The sequence below is a fragment of the Anser brachyrhynchus genome (genome assembly GCF_964034855.1).
Source record: "Anser brachyrhynchus genome assembly, chromosome: 3".
In the NCBI taxonomy this organism is placed as follows: Eukaryota; Metazoa; Chordata; class Aves; order Anseriformes; family Anatidae; genus Anser; species Anser brachyrhynchus.
The window spans coordinates 17738166-17759409 of record NC_137696.1 but is presented as its reverse complement, the minus strand read 5'-3'; the positions used below and the strand labels follow the sequence as shown (position 1 = coordinate 17759409).

General features: G+C 38.9%; 1 protein-coding gene across 1 annotated transcript in view; it reads right to left on the bottom strand.

Moving 5' to 3' along the window:
• MRPS5 (mitochondrial ribosomal protein S5) overlaps window positions 1–21244 on the bottom strand; it is a 47779-nt gene that overhangs the window by 9399 nt on the left and 17136 nt on the right. Inside the window, exons 5-6 of the mRNA XM_080584299.1 lie at window positions 16712–16746; window positions 3056–3146 (exon numbers count right to left, since the gene is read on the bottom strand). Coding sequence (XP_080440425.1) covers window positions 3056–3146; window positions 16712–16746 — 126 coding nt within the window. The remainder of the gene's footprint in view (window positions 1–3055; window positions 3147–16711; window positions 16747–21244) is intronic.

Here is a 21244-nt window from a genome sequence, read left to right as displayed (position 1 = left end):
ACAAGTAAGAGGATGTGACAGCCTTTTTTTTTTTTTTTTTAAACACTGTGGTCCAATAGTGTTAGGACAGATCGAGTTCAAATCATTTTACTTCAACAAAATAAGGCTCCGTATACTGAGTTCTCAATCACTTTCTAACTCCTGCACAAGAAAATGCAAGGAAACTGATATTCTTTTATGCATACACACACAGAGCTCATCGGTAATGTATTAACATTCTAAAATCGCACAATAGATTAGAAAATTTAAAAAAATGAGACCACCTGGGCAACTTCAGTTCAAACATTTGGCACATATGGTAAGCCTTTAATGACGTGTTAATGTTCATGAAAAAAACTTTTCAAAGAAAAGGTAGGCAGAACTTTTCAGAGCAACATGTTCTGCTCGAGAGCCACACCTTCCTCTATGTACACATTTCTTTTTTCCCCTCCAAACAGTGGTTAAAGTTCTGCCACAGGAGCACATCCGGACTTCAGTCTTTCAAACAGATGAAGTTGTACACAACTACCCAACTGGAAATACGGTAGTCTTAATAGAGGTCTCACATCCCATCATCAGAGATATCTAGTGAGCTAATAATAAAAGCAGACTATTACATCCAAGAGGTAGATGCTCTAAATATGTATTGAAAACAGTTTTCTTTACTTCATTTAACAATGCAAATGCAATTTCCTATACTCTGTCACCAATACTATGTATCCCATACTCCTGCCTCTTGATTATCTGCTAGCCTTTAGAAATTTCAGAAAAGTGACAAGTTTAAATAGCAGTACGTTACAGAATGTCTCCTCTTGCTTTAACAATATGTAATATTGCTAAGCGTTATATATTCAGTAATATGCCACATATAAAGGCCTAGCTGTGCGATTTCATTGAAGTACTAATATGTACTTGTCAGCCTCGCCTGGCCTTGTGTAACTGAACTCATGAAAAAAACGTACGTACTGTATACAACATGAGTCATAAAAAACGGCAGAAACAAGAACGCAGGAGGTTAGCACTGTTAATGTGCAGTCATATCACTAGCACAAAGAACGTATATATTACAAACATTAATGTAACAACTTCTCAGGCTTCAGAGATGATGTACAATAAATGATTTTATAAGAAATAAAAGGCCAATTCTCCCTACACCTTGGATTTAATCCATTTGTACTACACAATATCCAAACACATTGACCCTGCCCATCATATTAGCCCATCATCATTAGACATATGCCAGACATATTAGAAGGACCTCAAAGGCACACAAATGTTTATGCAAATTTCATTTTTTTCTTTCAGTTGCCTTTTTTTTTTTTAATAAAAAACTGTAAAGTTTATAAAGTTTGTAACCATAACACACAAGCTACTTCAGCCTTCTCTATATTGTGTTTCCCCATAAACAGTGGTAACTGACTCAGCTAAACCAATGGGGATTTTTTCTTGCAACACTTTATTTTTACAGCACCCATTAAGAAGCTGCAGTAGAGTGGAATTCTTGTTCTCCTCATTTTGTAAAGACCAATTCTGACCAACTCAAAGGCTCTTCTGGCCAAGATTGTTAAGCACTTCACTTGAAGAAAGAATTGCAATTACTTAGAGCATTTTCCAAACTTCTGGGGAGAGGAACATGGCACAACATGCTGGTTCTTAGTCATCTATGTCTTTGTTGTTTGTCTTACTAACATATGAAGCACTACCATGGTATCAGATGGGATCCTCTTGGAAGGGCTAATTGATCCAATTTCTATGCTGCACTGAGATGGTTTGATTGCTTCTAGAGATAGCTCGGTTACAGCTACTGTGCAGCAGAACCGTGCTTAAATAGCGCTGTCACGAGGAGAACAAAACTAAACTGAAACCCTCTGACCAGTATTCTTTCTACAGCCTGTGCTGAGAAAGAAAAGAAAAAGGTTCTCTGTTCACAGCTTGTATTATTAGGTCTTTCATAATATCACATTTCTTTTGATTTTCCCAATTCCTTTATGCAGCAGACAGCATTTCTATGCTTAGACTTCAATTGCTTGCTGAACAGACCTTTATAAAGAATCATAATGGAAAAGCCTACAAGCAGGTCAAGCTGCATGTCACTGAAGTTACTATGAGAATGGATCCAAAGGACTCTGAGTATTCTATTTCCTTAGAAGTATAAATATATTTTTTTCTAGGAAGCCCTTAATATATTTTTTTGGGGGGTGGGGGCTGGAGGGGGGTTAGGGATTAACTTCAATAAAGTAAGAAAGCTTCCTGAGGAGGCTGAGTAAGAATGAAACTTCTGATTTAACAGCTTAATTACAAGTTTCTGAATCAAGATAGTCCATGCTAGCTGAGACTACCAGTAAACAAGCCCTTACTTTGTAACTAAAAGAAGTAATACTTGCAAGGAATTATCTTGAGGTCTAAGGAGGAAAAAAAAAATCAGCTATTTGAATATTAATACTAGTTAGAAAATGTACAACCAGGAAAATGCACAATCAGTCATGGTCACTGCAAAGTGGTCACTGTTACAGCAAATGAAAATAAAACCCCAAGAACCCCAACAACATGAAAGTGATTTTGCAAAACTCTTCCCTGTGATTTGAGAGTAAAGAACTACACTCTGCAGCTACGTGGAATTAATGCATGGATGAACACTTTGATATATTTTTTTTTTTAAAGTATAAATAGTACCTACAGTAAAAAGAAATAGCATAGCATTTCTTTTTTTTACTGTAGCATAGACAATCCCTTCTGGTAAGACCTACCTGTGGTTAGCTCTATCACTCTAAAGGTAAATAAAAACTGTTTTTACCATTGGATAATATATACACCAATACTAATCACATATTTTTCCCCAATTACTTTTTTTTTAAATACAAAAAAAGTGTTCCAGTGAACGTATAATTTAGTTATAAAGCTTACTTTTATAGATGAGGCTTTCATAATTCTTAAAGGTATTTCAATACTGCCTTATAGAAAGAAGTTTTTTTTTTTTCTTAAGTGTAAGAAGTCCCTGCATACCACCACACCTCCCAGTCTTCTATTATAAGCAATGATTACTTTGGCATCTTTCACATATAGCAAAGGCACGTACCTGCAGCCCCTTTACCATTTCCAATAGCCACTAAGGCACGTATTGATTTTTTTCTGCCTTCCTTTGCCTTCATACAGAACACATTTTTCACCTGAAGAAAGAAACACAAAGCATCATGTTATGACAAAATGCAATTTTATTTATTTTTTTAAAGAGAGTGAGTTTACTAAAAAGGAATTAGATGAAATGTTCCAATATATACTGCCTTCGCCAGTGAGTACCATCTGCAGTGGGACACTGGCTTCAAGACATTCAATAAAGGCTGCTAAAAATCTATACTCAGACACACGAGAAGTTATTTCAGTACAGTTTCACTTAAATATTCCCTATGCTGTCTTCAGTTGTACAACACTCCAATGCCACCAGCTTCATGTGTGATTTCAATCATGATGAAAAAGCAAGAAAAAAAACAAGTGACATTAATATCATCCTCCCTCCCATTTTGACATATTTTAGAAGCACTCTCACGAATTGCTTAAGGCATATCGTTGCTTTACATGGGTTAAAGCCTAGGACTTAAATCTGCTTGCAGACTGCAGAAGAGATTTATTTGTAGCTCTACTCATTACTGAGATGACAGCTGCTAAAGAGATGACTTCATTTAAGAGAGGGGAAGAAAATGGTATCTCATTCCTGTAACTATGTTAACAGAAACTCTACAGTAATTTCAAGCAGAGACGCAAGAAGCTACTTAGTTTGGAGTAGGGGGACAACAATAAATGGGGAGCCAGGTGACCTTATGGTTTGTATTCTGGAAATGGAAATTTGCTTCTGGCTCTGATACAGGCTCTCCTGTGTGATGGTGTGCAAGCCGCTGTTTTATAGTCTCCCACATTAAAAATGGTCTAATACCATCTGAAATACTTTGTCCATTTAGTGCCTGTTCTGGTTTCCTTGGTTTTGGTATACACGTATGTATTTTTGTTGTTTGCTTTATTTGTATTCATATATACCCATACACTTGTTTATATATATATATATATATATATAAAAAATATCTTTGGGTCTACTTTCTTGAAGCCCTGATATCATTTCCATACATTATACTAACGGTTAATTTAAATGTGCATTGTTAGCATTGGAATTACGTAACACTCGCCCCTTTTCCTTGTATGTAATTTTTCATTAAACTACTCCGGTTGTAGCATTATACATCTGAAAGTAAATTATTACAAGATACATGGCCATGGCTTAAACATTCTTACTGACATTTACAATAAAAAGAATCCACTAACAACAATGGGCACGGATTAGGAATGAGTACTTCTGAAAAAATCCACTCTTGCTTTTATTAAAATAAAGATGCTGTTAAATTCAGGGTGCACATATATTTTAGAGAGTGCTTCAAAGAATTACCAGCTTTATTAGTTGCTTATTCCAAGCTATTATTCTTTCCACAATCTTACCACTTAGAAAGACAAGCTAAAATACAAGCCTTCTATGATGAAAGTACCAGTGGGAATAGGTTATTTACAGAAAATGCAAAATAATTATGGAAAAAAGGGATCGAAGCAGGGTCATCCTGTCTCCAGGAGCATAGATAGCACACTGTTTTTGCTCTTCATACTTTTATCTTCCATTGCCAATCTAAATACAGACTTTACAAATAAGAAGTTGACATATATATTGTCAAAAAAAAAAAAAAAGGACATGGTGTTGGTTATCTACTCAAAATTATTCTTCTCCCTATCCAGAAGGTGGCAGGAAAAACCCATGCAATAAGCTTCTCCAGTCGCCTTCCTAAAACTGCACTTGTCAGCTGTTTCTGAGCAGCTTTGAAGGAAAATGCATTCAGTCACCCACCACAATCAGTGCTATTGCATCTCTCTTGAAACGCTGTAAAGGCTTTCCAAGCTTGATAATGTGCCCAGGCAGCCATGGCTGCTGGAACAACTGTGTCCTCAGATTCTCCCTGCCGCACCCTCGTGCCTCCTTCCATCAAAGTGAGCGATGCTCTCTCTGCTGGAGTGTGTTCAGAAGTGCTCTCCTTCCGTTCTGCAGTTAAAGCAATGCAGCTGAAAGCATATCATTAAGCAGCACTGGAATTAATTAATACACAATGAACAGCTTGCCACTTTTAAAACAGCATGACCTCCGAAAAGTGACTGAAACTAAGACACAATTACCCTTATTTACTAGATTGCAATTTGAGCCAGATTTAAAGCTAATTCTTTAAATTCGAAAACAGATGCATGCTCAACCTTAATCACAGTGTATCTCAAATTGACTGTCCCCGTTATTCTGTGCTGATAATGCAGATTCAGCTCGCTTTCTAGAACTGAGAGAACACTGGCTCTGAAGTACAGATTGAAAGCACCTCAAATGTTCACTAAGTGGAGGAATGGCAAGCAACAGTTTCAAAGGTGGAGTTAAAAGCATGGAAGGAGGCTACAGCCAAAGAGGCTGCTACGGGTAACCATGATTTCAAGCATGTGGCAGCTCGCGCTGTGCTAGAAGTAGGTAAAAACCCAAGGCTTTTCCATCCGTGTTTTGTTCTTGTGAAAACAAAGAATGAGTGACAGGTCAAATTGACCACCCTCAGAAAGCTCTCCTTTCTGCAAAGCCACACTCCTCACACTATGACTTTCTTGCTGCTGTAATGCAGAGGAGAGTACCTGCACAGGTTGATCCCCTCACTGCATAAGGTCCTCTGGTCCAATACTAAGGCTCAAGGTGAGACAAAATTAAACGAGGGCAGGGTACTGAAAGAAAAACATTTCCATGCAGGTGATCGTAGAGATGCTCAGGGACACAGCTAAAAGGCCTGAGAAGCCACTTCACCAAAAGAATTAAAAAAATGAAGTAATGAAGCTGTATATCTTATAAACAAAAATCAAGTCTGTGTTAGTTAGATCATGTCCATATCATTCTCTTCTCTGTGAAAAGCACTAAGGGCAAAGCAGATACCTAACACAGTGACAGAACTTGTCACAGTTGTAACTACAGTACCAAAAAAAAACCCAACAGAAAATGCATAAGCTATCTGGAGGGCAGAACTAGTATCACTGACAAGTGATGAGGGTGTGAAACATTTTCCCTAGAAGTGTGCATATGGTGGGCAATGGCAAGGGATGTGCTTCAGAAGGCAAATTAGTCTGTCTTCTGCTAGGATTACTAACGTGTGACCTCCTCAAGGAACTGTTTGTGAATTTATCAGTCTGTACTGATGTTTTATATAAGTGTTTGGGAGAGATGAATCCCACAGCCCAACAGAGGTGAGGCTGCCATAGTCCCAGGACCAACAAGCAGCACAGTGTTAGGGATGCCAGAAGCGGCCACCACCACTCTGGGCACACCTTCTGAAACCCTGCCTAGCCAGGGACATGGGCTTCCCATACGAGAGACGGGGCTACTGCTTTCCCATTTGCAGGTTCAACCAGTAGTAAAGCAGTATGTACCCCAGCAATGCAGACACACCACACTGACACTGGTACACAGAATGTCACAGACTAGGGTCTGCCTTAAACAGCTACATACAGAACTCGAAAATACTTAAGTATAGACAGCCAAGTCCTTTTCCTCCTCTTCAGTTGGTAGAGAATGAAGTTCAATAGTGAAGGGTTATAGGAAATGGGGTTACATCAGGCTGGCAGTCAGTCACTAGTGGGGTTCCCCATGGCTCCATCTGGGGCCAGATCTCTTTAATGTTTTCATAAATGGCTTGGATGCAGGACTCAAAGGTATACTAAGTAAATTTGCAGATGCTAAATTAGGAGGAATTGTTAGCTCCCTCGAGGGCAGACAGTCCTCGCACACAGATCATGACAAATCAGAGGGCTGTGCAGTCACCAACCACATGAAGCTCAACAAGAGCAAGTGCCAGATTCTAGACCTACAAAGGGGCAACCCTGGCTGTACGTACAGCCTGGGGGATGAGAGGCTGGAAAGCAGCCCTGTGGAAAGGGATATGGGGGCTCTGGTTGATGGCAAGTTGACTCTGAGTCTGTGTGCTCCGACAGCCAAAAGGGCTGAGCACATTCTGGGGCACATCAGGCATGGCATTGCTAGCAGGTCGAGGGCAGGGATTGTCCCGCTCTGTGCTGGTGGGGCCTCACCTCAAGTACTGTGTACGACTTTGGGTGCCGCAGTATAAGAAGGACATAAGTCTGTCAGAGAGAGTCCAAAGTACAGAGATGGTGAAGGGTCTGAAGGGCAAGATGTGTGAATAGTGGCTGAGGACCCTTGGTTTGTTCAGAGCAGAGCAGGCTGAGGGGAGGCCTCATGGCAGTCTGCAGCTCCCTCACGAGGGGAGCAGAGGGGCAGGCGCTGAGCTCTGCTCTCTGGGGACAGCGACAGGACCCGAGGGAACGGCATGGGGCTGGGACAGGGGAGGGTCAGGTGGGGTGTTAGGGAAAGGTTCTGCACCCAGAGGGTGGTCGGGCTCTGGGACAGGCTCCCCAGGGCGGTGAACATGGTTCTCAGCCTGCCGGAGCTCAAGAAGCACTTGGACAATGCATACAGCTTGATTTTTGTGTGGTCCTGTGTGGAGCCAGGAGTTGGACTCAACGATCTTTGTGGGCTCCCTTCATACTCGGGATATTCTATGATTCTGTTCTATGATTCTAATGGCACGGCCTCCTCTATCCAGTGTTCACAAGCACTCCACACTTGTGAGTCCCCTCAAATATCAGCAACTTGCAAATATCAGCCCACCAATTAGTGGGACTGAGGAGGTTTGTTTCTTGTCAATGAACATTCCCACATACCCTCAGCAACTAGTGTATCTGACAAGGTTTGGTGCTCATTACAAACCTCACAGACAAATTATAGGGCAGGCAGTGTCTCTGTGTTCTTATTTATGGCTTCTCCTTCACTATCCTACTATCCGCATTGGAAAGATCCTCAACCACACACCCTTAGAGGATGATACTTCCATTCATGCACCCTTACAGAAAGCTGGGAACACACTCCCAGAGGACACAAACATATACACCTACAGAACTCATACACATATATACATGGCAAGCCACACAGACCAACACAATCAGCAAATACAAACAGCAGTGGTAGCCCCACGCTGTTCCTCTCTGGCTGATCAAGATGAATGAAGGGCCATTAGAGGGAAATAAACATCGCAGGTCTCCCTAGCAGCTGGGACCTGAACATACAAGCCCCTGGGGCCTGCAGCACCACTCCAACAGCTGGTACAGGCTGCCTTGCTCATAGACACACATCACACTCCAGCAGTTGGCTGAGTCTCCCCTGATTCCTCCAGAAGCCAGCCACCATGTGCTCTCAGCCCTGGGGAAGAACAGGGGCAAACAAAGACGCAGGACCAGGACTCCCTGATCCGGTAGCCAAACCCTGGGATCTCCCTCTTTGAGGAAAGTTCTGTTCCAGGTGCTGGTACGTAAGCGTCCTCACTCTAGTCACTCTGAGGCTACCCCAAGACAGCACCAAGGGGAGCTGGTGAGGGCATCCTTTCTTCTGAGTCTGTAATTTCGGTTCCCCTTCCTGCCTCCGTGCAGATTGTTTCTCCTGTGATGGCCCTGGATCCTGCTACCTGCTATTGTCTCTCTGCCCTTCTTTGTGGGTGGACAGACAGGCCTTTTACCACATAACCTAACAGTCAGTACTCTCTCCATCGTGGCCATTAGCAGAACAAATAAAGTACTTCTCTCTCTGAATCAAGACTGATTCAGTAGCTATAGACTCTGAGAGACAGGAAGATTAGAGCCATCCATCCTGCTCACTGGGTATACCTGCTCCAAGCACACAGGAACCACAACACAGAAATAATCTGGACTCCTGTACCCCTCACTTAGTAAAGCAGATGAAAGTTTTTGTCCAGATATTTGAACAGTTTTTCACACAAGCTGACTCACCACAGCTCTGGAATAAACCCCAGGCACAGTTCTCATCCAAATTAGCAATGAGCCCAATTTATAGAGAAACTACAGACAAAACCAGGTTTGAGCTGATAGTTTTCCCCTGTCAGATGCATAAAACTCTGTCTTTTCTAACTCACTTGGAAAACAACATAACTCAAATGCCCTACTGTCACAGTGTGCGTCTAAACGTGGCTTCGTTCTACAGCTCACATCTGAGTACGGATCCTTTGGATTAAACCCACAATAATGCATGCTCACAGCCACGCTACACCTGAAATGGCTTTGCTTCCTTTTCAGAGGATGATTCATAATAATGGTGAATTATAACTCACTCAAAAGCTTCTGAATGTTCCAAATGCTAATGATTTCATCCATCCAGGCTGACAGGTAAGAGAAAGATTTAATTGTTTAATCAACAAAACCACTTGAAAATGCCATCCCAAAATGTTACTTTAAAGACAGGCCAAAACTCAGAAACCCAGGAACATCAGTAACAAATTCTAGACTCTCCCCTCTGACCTCTCATTCTTTCCTCTAACAGCTTGCTTCAGGTGCTATCTTAGAAATTGTCTGGAAATTTTCATTATCAGTCAAAAGACACTTGGTATCATCCAGGGAGCAGGAAACTTGCCTGCAGCTCTAAAAGCAAAATCTAGAGCTCTAATACCCCAAAAGTATATTTCAGCCAACACCTCATTTCAAGTAAATTATTACTCAGAGTATCACGTATACCATATAATTTTTCAGTCAAGGATGTCAAACAACAGATCTTAGACACTGTAATTTCATGCAGCATTTCCTTTCATAAGCCTTTTTTATTATGCCCTTTGCAAAAACAATAGCTAGAAAACAATTTCCAATGACTTATAAAAAGAAACAAAGGCTTTTGACTGTGCCTTAAGGAATGTTCTCTTTGTCACAAGCGGTAAGACTACCGAGAATAATTCCGTGCTCCTAAAGCAAACACGTATGAAAGGGTTTCTTGCTACTTCATGGAAAACTGAAACTGGTCTTACATTCTGCTTACGATCCCCTGCTGCAGCTAGACAATTAATTTTATTTAGTGGATACAGAATGCATGACTATAGAGCAATCAGTTAACAAGTTAGAAGTTTTCCATGCCTTCACATTCCCTACAGATACCTCTCTACAGTTCCGTGTACCTTTTTAACAAGCCATTTAGAAATACTGAAGACAAGGTCCTTGACATCATTTTGGCTCAACAAACCTTTGTTTTTCTGACTTTACCCCTGCTTTCGTCATTCCAAAATAAAGCTACTGTTCCTAAAGCACGACAATCCTGTGGTTTGGTACAGAAAGCCTAGTGGTTTCCAGTGTCCCCATTCCTGTACAGTCCCCAAACAGTCATTCTCCACACAACCAACCTCCACTCACTGCCCCCATCAATATTTGCAAACAGTTGGATTCAGAATGGCTAAGTTCAGGTACATTTAACTGCAAGAACACGAACCTCCAGCCATTCAGCTGCTGCTAATCTTTTCCAGTTAGGCACACCTATCCCTATGTTGCACGCGGGAAGGACAACCCACATCAGATGCAAGCTGTGCAGACCCTGCTCAGAAAACAGATCTTTTCTGACTGTTCTCTTCAGTTCTGCTTCTCCAAAGTGCTATGCAATAGTTGAGGTAAATGCTGCATCCAAACAGGTCTCGGGCAATCAGAAGCATGCCTGAATGCAGCTAGAGATAAGAGGGAAGGAACAAGCAAACAACCTAACTCACTTGACAGAAAATGCCAGCTTTATGAAATTACAGATTTTGCATGAATTCTTGCCCCATCAGGGCTCACTTACAAACTACCAATATTATGATACAAACTTTGTGAAGCATACCCAATCTCAAGTCAATTCAACTAAGAATAAAGTCTATGAAGCTGGAGACAATATGGAAGAAAAAAAAGACAAGATTCAGGCAATAGCCTAGAATATGGCTTCACTTACTGCATGCTATATTGGTTATATTTAGTTATTGATTATAAGACAAATTATTGATTATAAGACAAAAACTACTCCTTGTCAAAGGCTTCTGTAGAGTTCATCACTAACTTGGTTCCTGGGAAAATATCATCCACACGCTTCTGAGAATATCCATTTAATTATTGACTCAAAGCAATTTATTTTGATTGATTCTATGTCAGGAAGAACTAGTTATTTTTATTATGCCATTGTTAAAAGGATCTCTTTTGTGTTATCTTCTTCCACCCTTTCCACACTCTCTGAAAGCATAAAAAAACCCCAAAAACCACCACTCCAAAAACACCCCCACCCAGGGCAAATAATTAAAAAACTATCAAAACCCACAAACAAATACCCAAAGGAAAGAAATCCATATACAGTTTAACCTACAATGTAAGAGATAGAGAACCCTGAACTAAAATAGAATCATAAAATGATTTTGGATTTCAAGGACTAGGATAATACCAACATCATACCAAGCTCTAACCAAAGTACCAGTGTACTTTTATCTGCAGAAAACAGCTTTTGCTTTAAGGATAGCATCAGCCTATTTATGTTGTGGCCTTCTGCACCATTTCCCTATGAAAAATGCATGTATTGCCTGACCTGAACTTTTTTTAATCAAGTCTATGCCTTTCAGTAATTAAACATTTAAACACTAATGAGTGTTTCTTTTGTGTAAATAGGACAGTACAATACCCCAACCATCTGGCTGAAAAAGGGAATTATTCCACCACTGGCAAAGCTACACTGACCCAGGTACAATGGGGCCATGCTTTCACAAAATAATCCAAGTAAATTGATCTTTATTAGAAACAGGTAACAAAAAGAAAAAAAGGCGAAAACAATAACAAGTGATCAGAAGGCAGAGTTTTTGCAGCTGGCAAGTTCAGTGTCGGGTAGAAAAACAAACACATCCATCTTTTGCAAAGGACATTGTTTATTATCATATCTCCTCCTTTAGAAGGTTCCCATTTGTGAAAGATTCAAAGGGACGCTAACCTCATATTATATGCTTGCAGACCTTATTGATTACCAGGTTTCATTTTCTAATTTTCATCACACTGCAACACAAACACTGCCATATAACACAAGCCTTCATGTCGGCTTTTTTTTTTTTTTTTTTTAATATTAGCGTTACCATTCTGCTTTTGGAGAAAGATGACAGAAATCACTTGACAATGGATGATTCCTGAAATGATGCTTTGCCATTACAGTAAAAATGGCTTGCATAATTTGTCAAATGGAACTGTAAATTTTAATGACTACTGTTATTACATTATGTTAAACAATAGTAAATATTACCAGTAGTTTTATTAACAGGACTTCTGTGTGGGGTGTTCAATACTGGGCCCTTCAATACAGAGGTAGAGGTGCCTTCCCACCATAGCCATCCTGTGATTTTGTGAAAGAGGTAGCCCAAGTCACCTGCTCCAAGAAGCAAGAAAGTCAACAGGAAATCCAGTAACAAAACCAATATCCGGTCCCTCGTACTGTCTCTCCATACCCAAAATACCTTTTTCTCTGTAATGTCCTTAGCTCTGGTTTAAATGAAAATCAGAGCTCGTCTGTACCCTATTCTTCAAGCAGGAAAAAAAACAAAAAAAAAAACAAAAAACAATCAAGTTAGCATTTCTGTTTCAAGAAAGCACTTTCAAAATAATTTCTCTTTTTTTTTTTTTTTTTTAAAAGGGAGTACAGCCTTTTGGGCTAACAAGACAGCACAGCCTTTTTGGTAGCATAATCACAAAGGGAATTGGGCTTTTGCATTTTTGTTTATAGGACATTCCTTCAAAAATGGAATAGAAGTCCTGAGAACTGCTGAAAATCAAGACACAGAAGAAGAACAAATAGGCTTTCAGCTTCTTTCTGCAAAGTACAAAATTTCCAAGCAAATATTTTAACCTCCTGTATTGTCATGAAGACAAAGATAATGGAAAAGACACACAAAAATAGCATCACATATGCCATCTATTTAAAGTAAGAATGCTAACGGGACCTGTTTATTTCAAAACTCATACTTGTTACCAGAAAATTATAGGACTCAATTTTCTTGGGCTCATTGCTGGATATAGAAATTTTTGCTGCTGCTTTTATTTTTCCTGCAAAAAACACTCCTACTTTCTCACACTGCAACAGTACAGCCCCAGCCTGCCTCTGAAATGCTTTTTTGTTATTCAGATATAACAAAGCAGTGAAACAGATTTCTAAAGCACATGGAAACATCGCATAGCAACCCGTTTGGTTGTTTAATCTAATGTATTTTAACTGTAAATAATTATGCAGACACAAAATGGCCAACTTGAGTAAATACCTCATATAGCATCCAAACTGGCAGGCAATTGGGACATGTCACAGTAACAAAGGAACAGCCACTTTTCTCCTATGTGCCCTTTCAATTAACTGAAAGCACTGAGACCTGCAGGGCTTATTAGGGTTGTAACACTTAGCTGTAACAACTGCAGCAGAAGTACAATCTAACTAAAGCCAAAAGCCAATTTTATTCCACGTTAACTTAAGTATTAAAAAATAAACGTCAAAATCAGTGAGCTATATGTCAGGTCCCAGACAACGAAACTCTTCATCCAATTTCAGAGCCCCTGACAAGAGGGACACTTGGGAACTGGATAGCCTTGGGAGAAGTGAAACCTATTTTTTTACTACACTCAGGGAGCAGGGATAGAGTTTACACTTCCCCCCTTCCTTAGCAGTATGGGGAAGGGGAATTGTGTTCCAATGTGGAAAAAGGAGGAAAAGATTCATTGTTGTACTCCCTTCAGTCCTCAAACAACTGGCAGACATGAGCAAGGACCTAGTGGGGCTAAACCCATCATTTTGCGAGGACAGAAGTTCCTTACTGAGGAATTTTGCATGTGAAAATAAGAACCCATAAAATGTGTATGGTGCAATTCAGGACCTCTCACTGATGCTTGCTTAAATATTCATTTTTCTTGCATTTAAGATTTTCAGTGTAATCTCAAATATATTATTAAATGAGAACTTGATATGTAAATGGAGCAGATGATCCATCAGATTATCAAAATAAACTGGTACTTGTCTGAACCATTTGATTTTCCATCTGACTTTCAGTAGTACCATCTTTTAAAAGCAGTTTTGGGGAATACCAATGTATGCACACCAGCATATACTGTAAAGTATAGAGGCACACAACGTATTTTTTATTGTGACAAACCACCTGTGACATTAAGTGCAAGTTTGCTACTCGTTCTATTTTGTCATCTCTTTTCTAGGCACCAATGACAAATTTGGTAAGAATATATCAGAGATACTTGAGAAAAAAGAACCTTGATTTCAAACTTGTAGATAGATGAGCACAACAAAAACAGGACACAGAATTAAAAATGAACTGTGTGTTCTCTTAAGATTTAAACTAAGCTCAGTAATGGAAAAATATTGCTTATTAAATTAACTTTCAAATGTTTTTAATTTCATCTTGTTCTTGTGCATACCAGTACCACTTCACTTATTCTGTTGGTGACTTTAACAAGTCAAAGCTAATCTGAAATAGCAAGTTAGTTCTTAAAATAGAGACCAGTATGTGACAGTACATGGTAGCGTGCAGAGAAAGTACGGTTCCTTCCACAAAGGGCATCACTAGTCAACTTCAGTAGTAGAATACAAGATGATGTGCTGTAAGTGAAACTAAACAGAAGTTCACAGATACAGTGGAATAAACGCCATGTCTGGACACACGTACGACAGAATACCAGCTAAAAATACAGGCAATATTTCACAGAACTTTTTTTTATAAGTGAAGCTGTAATAATGACAAGAGTAAAGTGATGAACGGTCATCTCTACCCACTTAAAATCATGTAACAAACAACTTATTATACGGTCACTATTTTACAGTGATGAAAGTATGTCAACATTCATATTAAGCAAAGACACTCACTATGCATCTATCATAGGATGTGTATAGATCCAGGTTAATACTTTGGCTCTCAGATAACGGTTAGAAATTAAAGGAGTCCCTTTTCAATACAGCAGCCAGACGTGAATATTTTTTCCAATAATAAAGTAGATAAATACTAATTGCAAATAAGATTCTGATGATAACCCTGAAAGGGACACAAATCTAATAACCAATTTCATCTGTAGGTATGTAAGCAATATGAGAACGTTCTGAAGTGACAAGTTTATGCAATTACATTAAACACAAAGCCACTGGGTTGATTTATGCCCAGAGCATTCATGTAACAAGGTTTAATTCAATATATCAAAAGCACAATCCAAATTTTGACAAAATGTGCTTTGGTATTCATCTCACTTCATGGTGCTGCTCTTGCCACCTTGCTTAATGGCTCCCAGCCCCTTCTCCTTCACCAAAAATGTCAATACTTAACAAGAAAGTCTTGGCTGAATCTTACCAATTTGATGTCCCCCAACTGGAAGTGCTAAGTTTGCTACACCTTGCTGGGTTTTGCTTTCTAATAGCTTGGTCATTTTAGCAAAGTGTCAAGTCCTTTTAACACATTAGATATTTAAAGAAAACAAAACAAAACCCAATGACAAGAAAAACAGGTTTTGAGATTCAGCTGCATAAAACACTGACAGAAACAGAAATTACTTGGCCACAGCTACAAGTCTCACTAAAATTAGGACATAAGTAGAAGAGAAGGGAATGTGCAAGGACAGAGGGCAAATACTGTTCTCACTTCCAGAGCTACTACCTTTTCTGGATGCTGTGCATCATTTGATTCTGGACTGGTAGCAAATGAATCACAAGAAATCAGCTTATTTCTGAAGTCATGATTCCCCCTTCTAGCTTCTGCTAGTTCTGTGGTTTCCACAGCAACTAATGCATTCAAAATGAGAAAGAAACTAGTAAGGTAAGTGATAGGCATAAAATACCTTGTGACAGCATAAGCATGCATAGTACTAATTGTTACTGGTCTGCTTTGGAATGAGTTGCATCCTCCAATGGCTTTACCACTGAGAAATAACAAAGGTCCACATATCGGCATTACCAATGCTTTACATTTCACCATTATAAACTGTTATTAATGGATTATCTTGTGTTCTAAACAAAAATCCACCTATAATAATTTTTAATAAGCACTTTGACTACATTCTGAGTGATGTTTCTGTTGAAATCATTATTAAGAATTTGGGTCTTCAGAAGAGCTTTTTGGGGGGGGGGGGGGGGCAATGTTAAGGACCTTAACCTTTAGCCTGAAGTTTTGCTGTTAGGTATTTTTAAGTGAGGTGATGCAATATGATCCATCTAGAAACGAGGATGGAAGCAAGATTTGCATTAATCCAGTCAAAACCATCATCCCTAAACCGTCAGTAAGCACAATAATGCAGTAGATATACAACCATGAATAGGAAATTTTGTTGGAATATTTTTCACAGAAGACAGAAATATCATAGGTTAAGACATCTAGGACAGATGAGTATTGTATTAACCAAGACACGTAAAATAGGATCTTCATCCCACCTGCTCTCAATCTTGTCTTCCCAGTCCTCCCCGCTTTGTTTCATTTATTTATCTTGAAAAGCAGAACTACATAATTTGCTACATATAATTGTTTGAGAACTAATGCTAACACTTTACTAGGTTCCCAATTATGGTTGCATGTGAACTGTTAAAGCTTTATCTGCAGGCATTTGCCACTTCAGAGTCACTCAAAACAGTCTTTGTATTAGCTCAACAGAGAAGTCCCCAATGAAAAGAATAATAGATTACATCACGCAATTGAAACAAAACACTAGACTAACTCCTATTGCTATAAGATTGACTTAGCAAAGACAATTAAATAAGTGCAAGCCCCATATAAAATAGCTGTAACTATTTAAAGTCCTTGAAGAATTTTGTAATGCTTACCTCAATGACTCTTGTTTCAAAATCTTCGTAAGTTTCTGTTGGGAGAAAAATAGTGTCTTACATTTCCTTGTATTAATTCCTTATCAGCAAAGCTCCCTGCAGATTGTATAATTTAAAAAGGACACGATTTTTATGTAGCTGTTTGTTTATCTCAGCAGTGAGCAGAAAAGGTAAGAATAATTTGAACACATATCTAAAGTGAGCATTATTAGTTGCTTCCTTTTAAAAAGAGCTCGAATATATTTTGTAGCTTGACTCCATTCATTTTCTCTTTTAGAATAAACTCGGAGAGAAAATAAAGTATAACTCATTTATAAAGCGTGCTTTTTTCATTTCTTGAGTAAAAATCAATATCAGTACAAAAATCTAGATTAAATAATATCCAGTTCAAATGAGAACTTCCAGAAGGTGTAACACCACTCTTGTTATAACTACAGTACAGCTCCTGTTATAATTAAGGGGTGAAGAACTGTTAAATACATTCACTGTGCTTTGTTAGGGACCCCAGTCTCCAACTGCGATCAATATTTTATCTTTTTAAGTATTGTGGCTGCAGGGGAAGTAAGATGTAAATAGTCTCCAAAGACTGCCCAACCTAAATAACCAGCATGGCACACAGGAAGAAAAATAATCCCCTTTTAAATGGTAAAGCAAGACATACCAACTTAACTGCTTTGTCTGAACATCCCACAGAAAGCAGTAACAAAGATGATGGAAGAGCTGAGATGAGCTCAGAATCTGTCCAATACTTTGACCACAAGCTAAGCTACCCAACCTCTCCCAATTAAACCTGAAACTCTCTTGAAAATCACTACCAGCCAGCACTTACACTGAAGAATTTTTATTAAATTATATCTGTTATTGTTCCTAATTCTCTCCAGCTGTAGAAATGCTATTAAAAAATAACTGTCCACAGCATGTTATATAAAAAATAAAAATAGTTTGGGCTTTTGCTAGCTGGCAATGCAAATTGTCTTCTTCCCAAAATACTGCTCTAAAAGTGTTAAAAAGACAACACACACAAACACCCTCGTTTCATGTACAATGAGCAATGGCTGTACTTGGTTAAAAGCTAAAAAGTTGAATCACCAAATAGGCAAACAGGTCACTTCCATCATGGCAATACTATTCCCCAATATTATTCTGACTATTCTGAACTTGTATTAGACAATCACACTTATAATTTCTTTGATTCCCTTTTTCTCGACACATATTTTTGTGAAATTCCAGAGAAGAGAAAAAAAACAAAACACAATCACTTCAAATAATCAACAACCACGCAGCCAGACTTTTTTTTTCTCACCTCTTTCAATTTGAAATGCTACCTGAAAAAAAGTCTTTGCAATCAAAGACAATTACAGCCTCATTCATTTTGTCCAGTTATAGTTAAGGTGTTTTCTATTGTTTCCCTGTCACGTCTGCCTTCAAGTCTTTTCATCACAGCGGTAATAATAAGAGCTGTGTTCAGGTGTATGTTACATATTCGGCTGTACTTGGTGAACACATCCTTTTCACTGCACGAAAATTTCAAGTTTTTGCTCTGTCATTAGAAGGGACTTCAAAGGAATGACATTTTCAAAATGTCTTAGGAAATTGTGGGGTAGGAAAGAGCAAGAACAGCGCGGAGCTCTGGGCGTGACAAACCATCAGTATGTACTGCCACCGAGGATGGCAAGTAAAGGGAGAGGGCACAAAACTACACAAAACAGAAGCCCCCTCAGGTCTCATCCAAGGGTCTTCACCCTGACACACACTGTGAGTAAAGCTTGGTTTTAGAAAAAAAAGAAGAAAAAAATTGAAGACAATGAAGTAAAATGCAACGTCTCAATATAAGCAGCAGAACAAATAGGAGACCCTCCCGACCTCCTGCTTTTCCAATTTACTTTATTAACTAGAGCTTTCAGCATTTACAGCTTTAGAAGCCAGTGCTAACTAAAGCACTTAATATTTGTTGTATTTGGTATAGTCACAGCAAGAGTCTGGAGAAAGGCTTGGGAGCCTAAAGCAGCATGGTGGTGAAGAGAATCAGAAGCTTCGCCAGATGTTGCTTGATCATTTACACAATCTCCGTGACTATTACAAACATGATCATCTCAGCACAATTTAGAGAACTGCTGGTCTACAAAAAGTTCAGAGAAGAGCATGCAAATGCCAACGCTCAGGCACCCTGTTCCTTCTCTGAAGCCTCATCAGCTGCAAAGCAACACTGTCAACTTGGCTGAAAAATAATCTTATTTCTAACTGGAAAAAAAAAGTTCCTTCTCTACTCACAACTAACACAATAAGTAGTGGTGAAATTGTAAAAGATCCTCCTGCAAGAACAAAGCACAAAGAATCAGTCTGTCCTCGAATATATGGAAATATATTTTTCCCCAAAACAAAGCAGTCGGTTTCAACCAAATTTGTCATATGTCTAAGGCTCACAACAGTGAGGTTCTACAGATTTCTCCTGTACCTGTTTTTGTTAGAAAATATGAATGCTGCTGAAGAGAAGCTGCATTACATGCTAAAACTGTTTGTTACCAGAGGATCTAGCAGCAGAATACCAGGAAGGGCTGAACTGCAGGATCTCAAATTGAGGGAGTCCCGCCATGCCCCAGTCTCAGGACAAACAGATTCATTGGGTTTGACGGTTTCAGGTCTATTCCTTCTACCACTTTGGCTATGTGCAAAGCACTGTCAATGTCCCCGTTCCCCTGAAAATCATTTAATTCCTCTGAATAAAGATGCTGACGGAATTTTGGGAAACTGAAAATCCCCACAATTTTTAAACAGATTAAAAGGAAACTGGTGTATGCTAATCAGAAACTGCTTTTCTCAAGCACATTTATAATACAGGCTGACGGTTTCATTTTCCTGTTTTTATTGTAGTGCCCTTTCCTCCTCTTGGCAGAACTTGACCTGACTACTGCCGCACCCACGGAACCAACTTTAATGCAAGTAACCAGCCTCAGTAATATCAGCCACACCGAAAGCAAGGAAAGCACTGGGGAGTAGAATTCATGCATACATAAATGTTGTTTGCAACAGCTGCCACTTCTTTTAACAGAATGAACTACTTGAAAATACATTTGAATTTAAAAGCAACGTAGCCTTGCATTTAAAGCACAGAACCAGAACCGTGAAATCTTCTTGACTTTCCTCTATATTCCACCAACGATTTATGGGGAATTCATTAACTTCTCAAATCTTTATTTTTCACTTGTAAGATTCAGGTGACAGGCTGCCTCATCCATTGTCATGTCACCACCTCCCATGGAACATTTGCTTTCAAGGTAATAAAATGAAATGCTGGTAAGTGAACACAGGAAATCTTATTTATATACAGCAGTATTATGCTGATATTAAAATGGAATCAGTTATTCTTAAAATCAAGGATAAACAAGAAAACCCTGAAGAGAGTGGAAAGCAAGATCTCTATAAATTCACAAGGTATGTTGTTTTCCTGACTTAGACACCATAGCAACATAAGCCACAAAATTAGCTATACCAGCTACAGGACTTGAAAACCTGGGAAGGGAGTGGAGAAGTAGAAAACAGCAACAACAGGATGAATTTACAAGAGGAAAAGCTACAAAATGCCAGCATGACTTCAGTCCATGTGGACAATGGTATTAGATCATCCTGGAAAGACCATGCTCTTGCTGCCTTATGGCTTGGTGCAAAGCACATCTCGATTTTGTATTAACATCTAGAAGAAGTCACCAGAAAATACAGACAGAAAGAAATTCACAAACAAAGCACCAGGCAGAATGAGCAGCAACTGTGACTGCAAAAAGATCTGATAAAAATATAATTACAATCCATAGATGTAATTCCCTATTTATGGGGAAACTCCCATTTATAGGACATATGTTCCAAGATCACAGCTTTCACCAGGAGAACATATTCCTGGACAGAGAGAACTCTGAAAACATGAACCAAGCTTAGCTTTTAGAATGACCGGAGTCTGCAACAAGCTTGAAAGAAGTGCTAGAAAACATCAACTGTCATATTTACCTCATCTGACTATAAAAGTCTGAAGAAAAATTGCAATAAATATAGAAGCATCACGAAGTGCTTCACAAGGGAAACTCAGCTGAATATGAGTAGCAGCTTATTTTTATATTTTATTAGTTGAAGGGGGTTAGGTTTTTCATTGTTAAAGCTAACAAAATTTTTTTAGTGGTCTAATGAACAGCACTGTAAAAAAAAGTTCACCTGTCCACTTTACATATATGACCTCTAGTTTCACTATGATATTTAACTAGACAACACACAAGAACTTCCATTAGCTACATTCAAACCACAACATCTTAAACCATATTTCACTATTTGAGTAGGAAAAAAAGGTTGATTTACCTCACAGGATCCTTTAAGAAACTATACAAAAGCACAGCTGCATTTTGTACTTAAGAAAATCGACGTTGAACAGAAAACATATTTCCATTCTTTAAGACTCCTATAACAGTCTATAACATAATGCAGTACTCTATATCACAGTATAACTTTAGGTAGTCCATAACATAAAATAATAATCTAACAGCTATATTA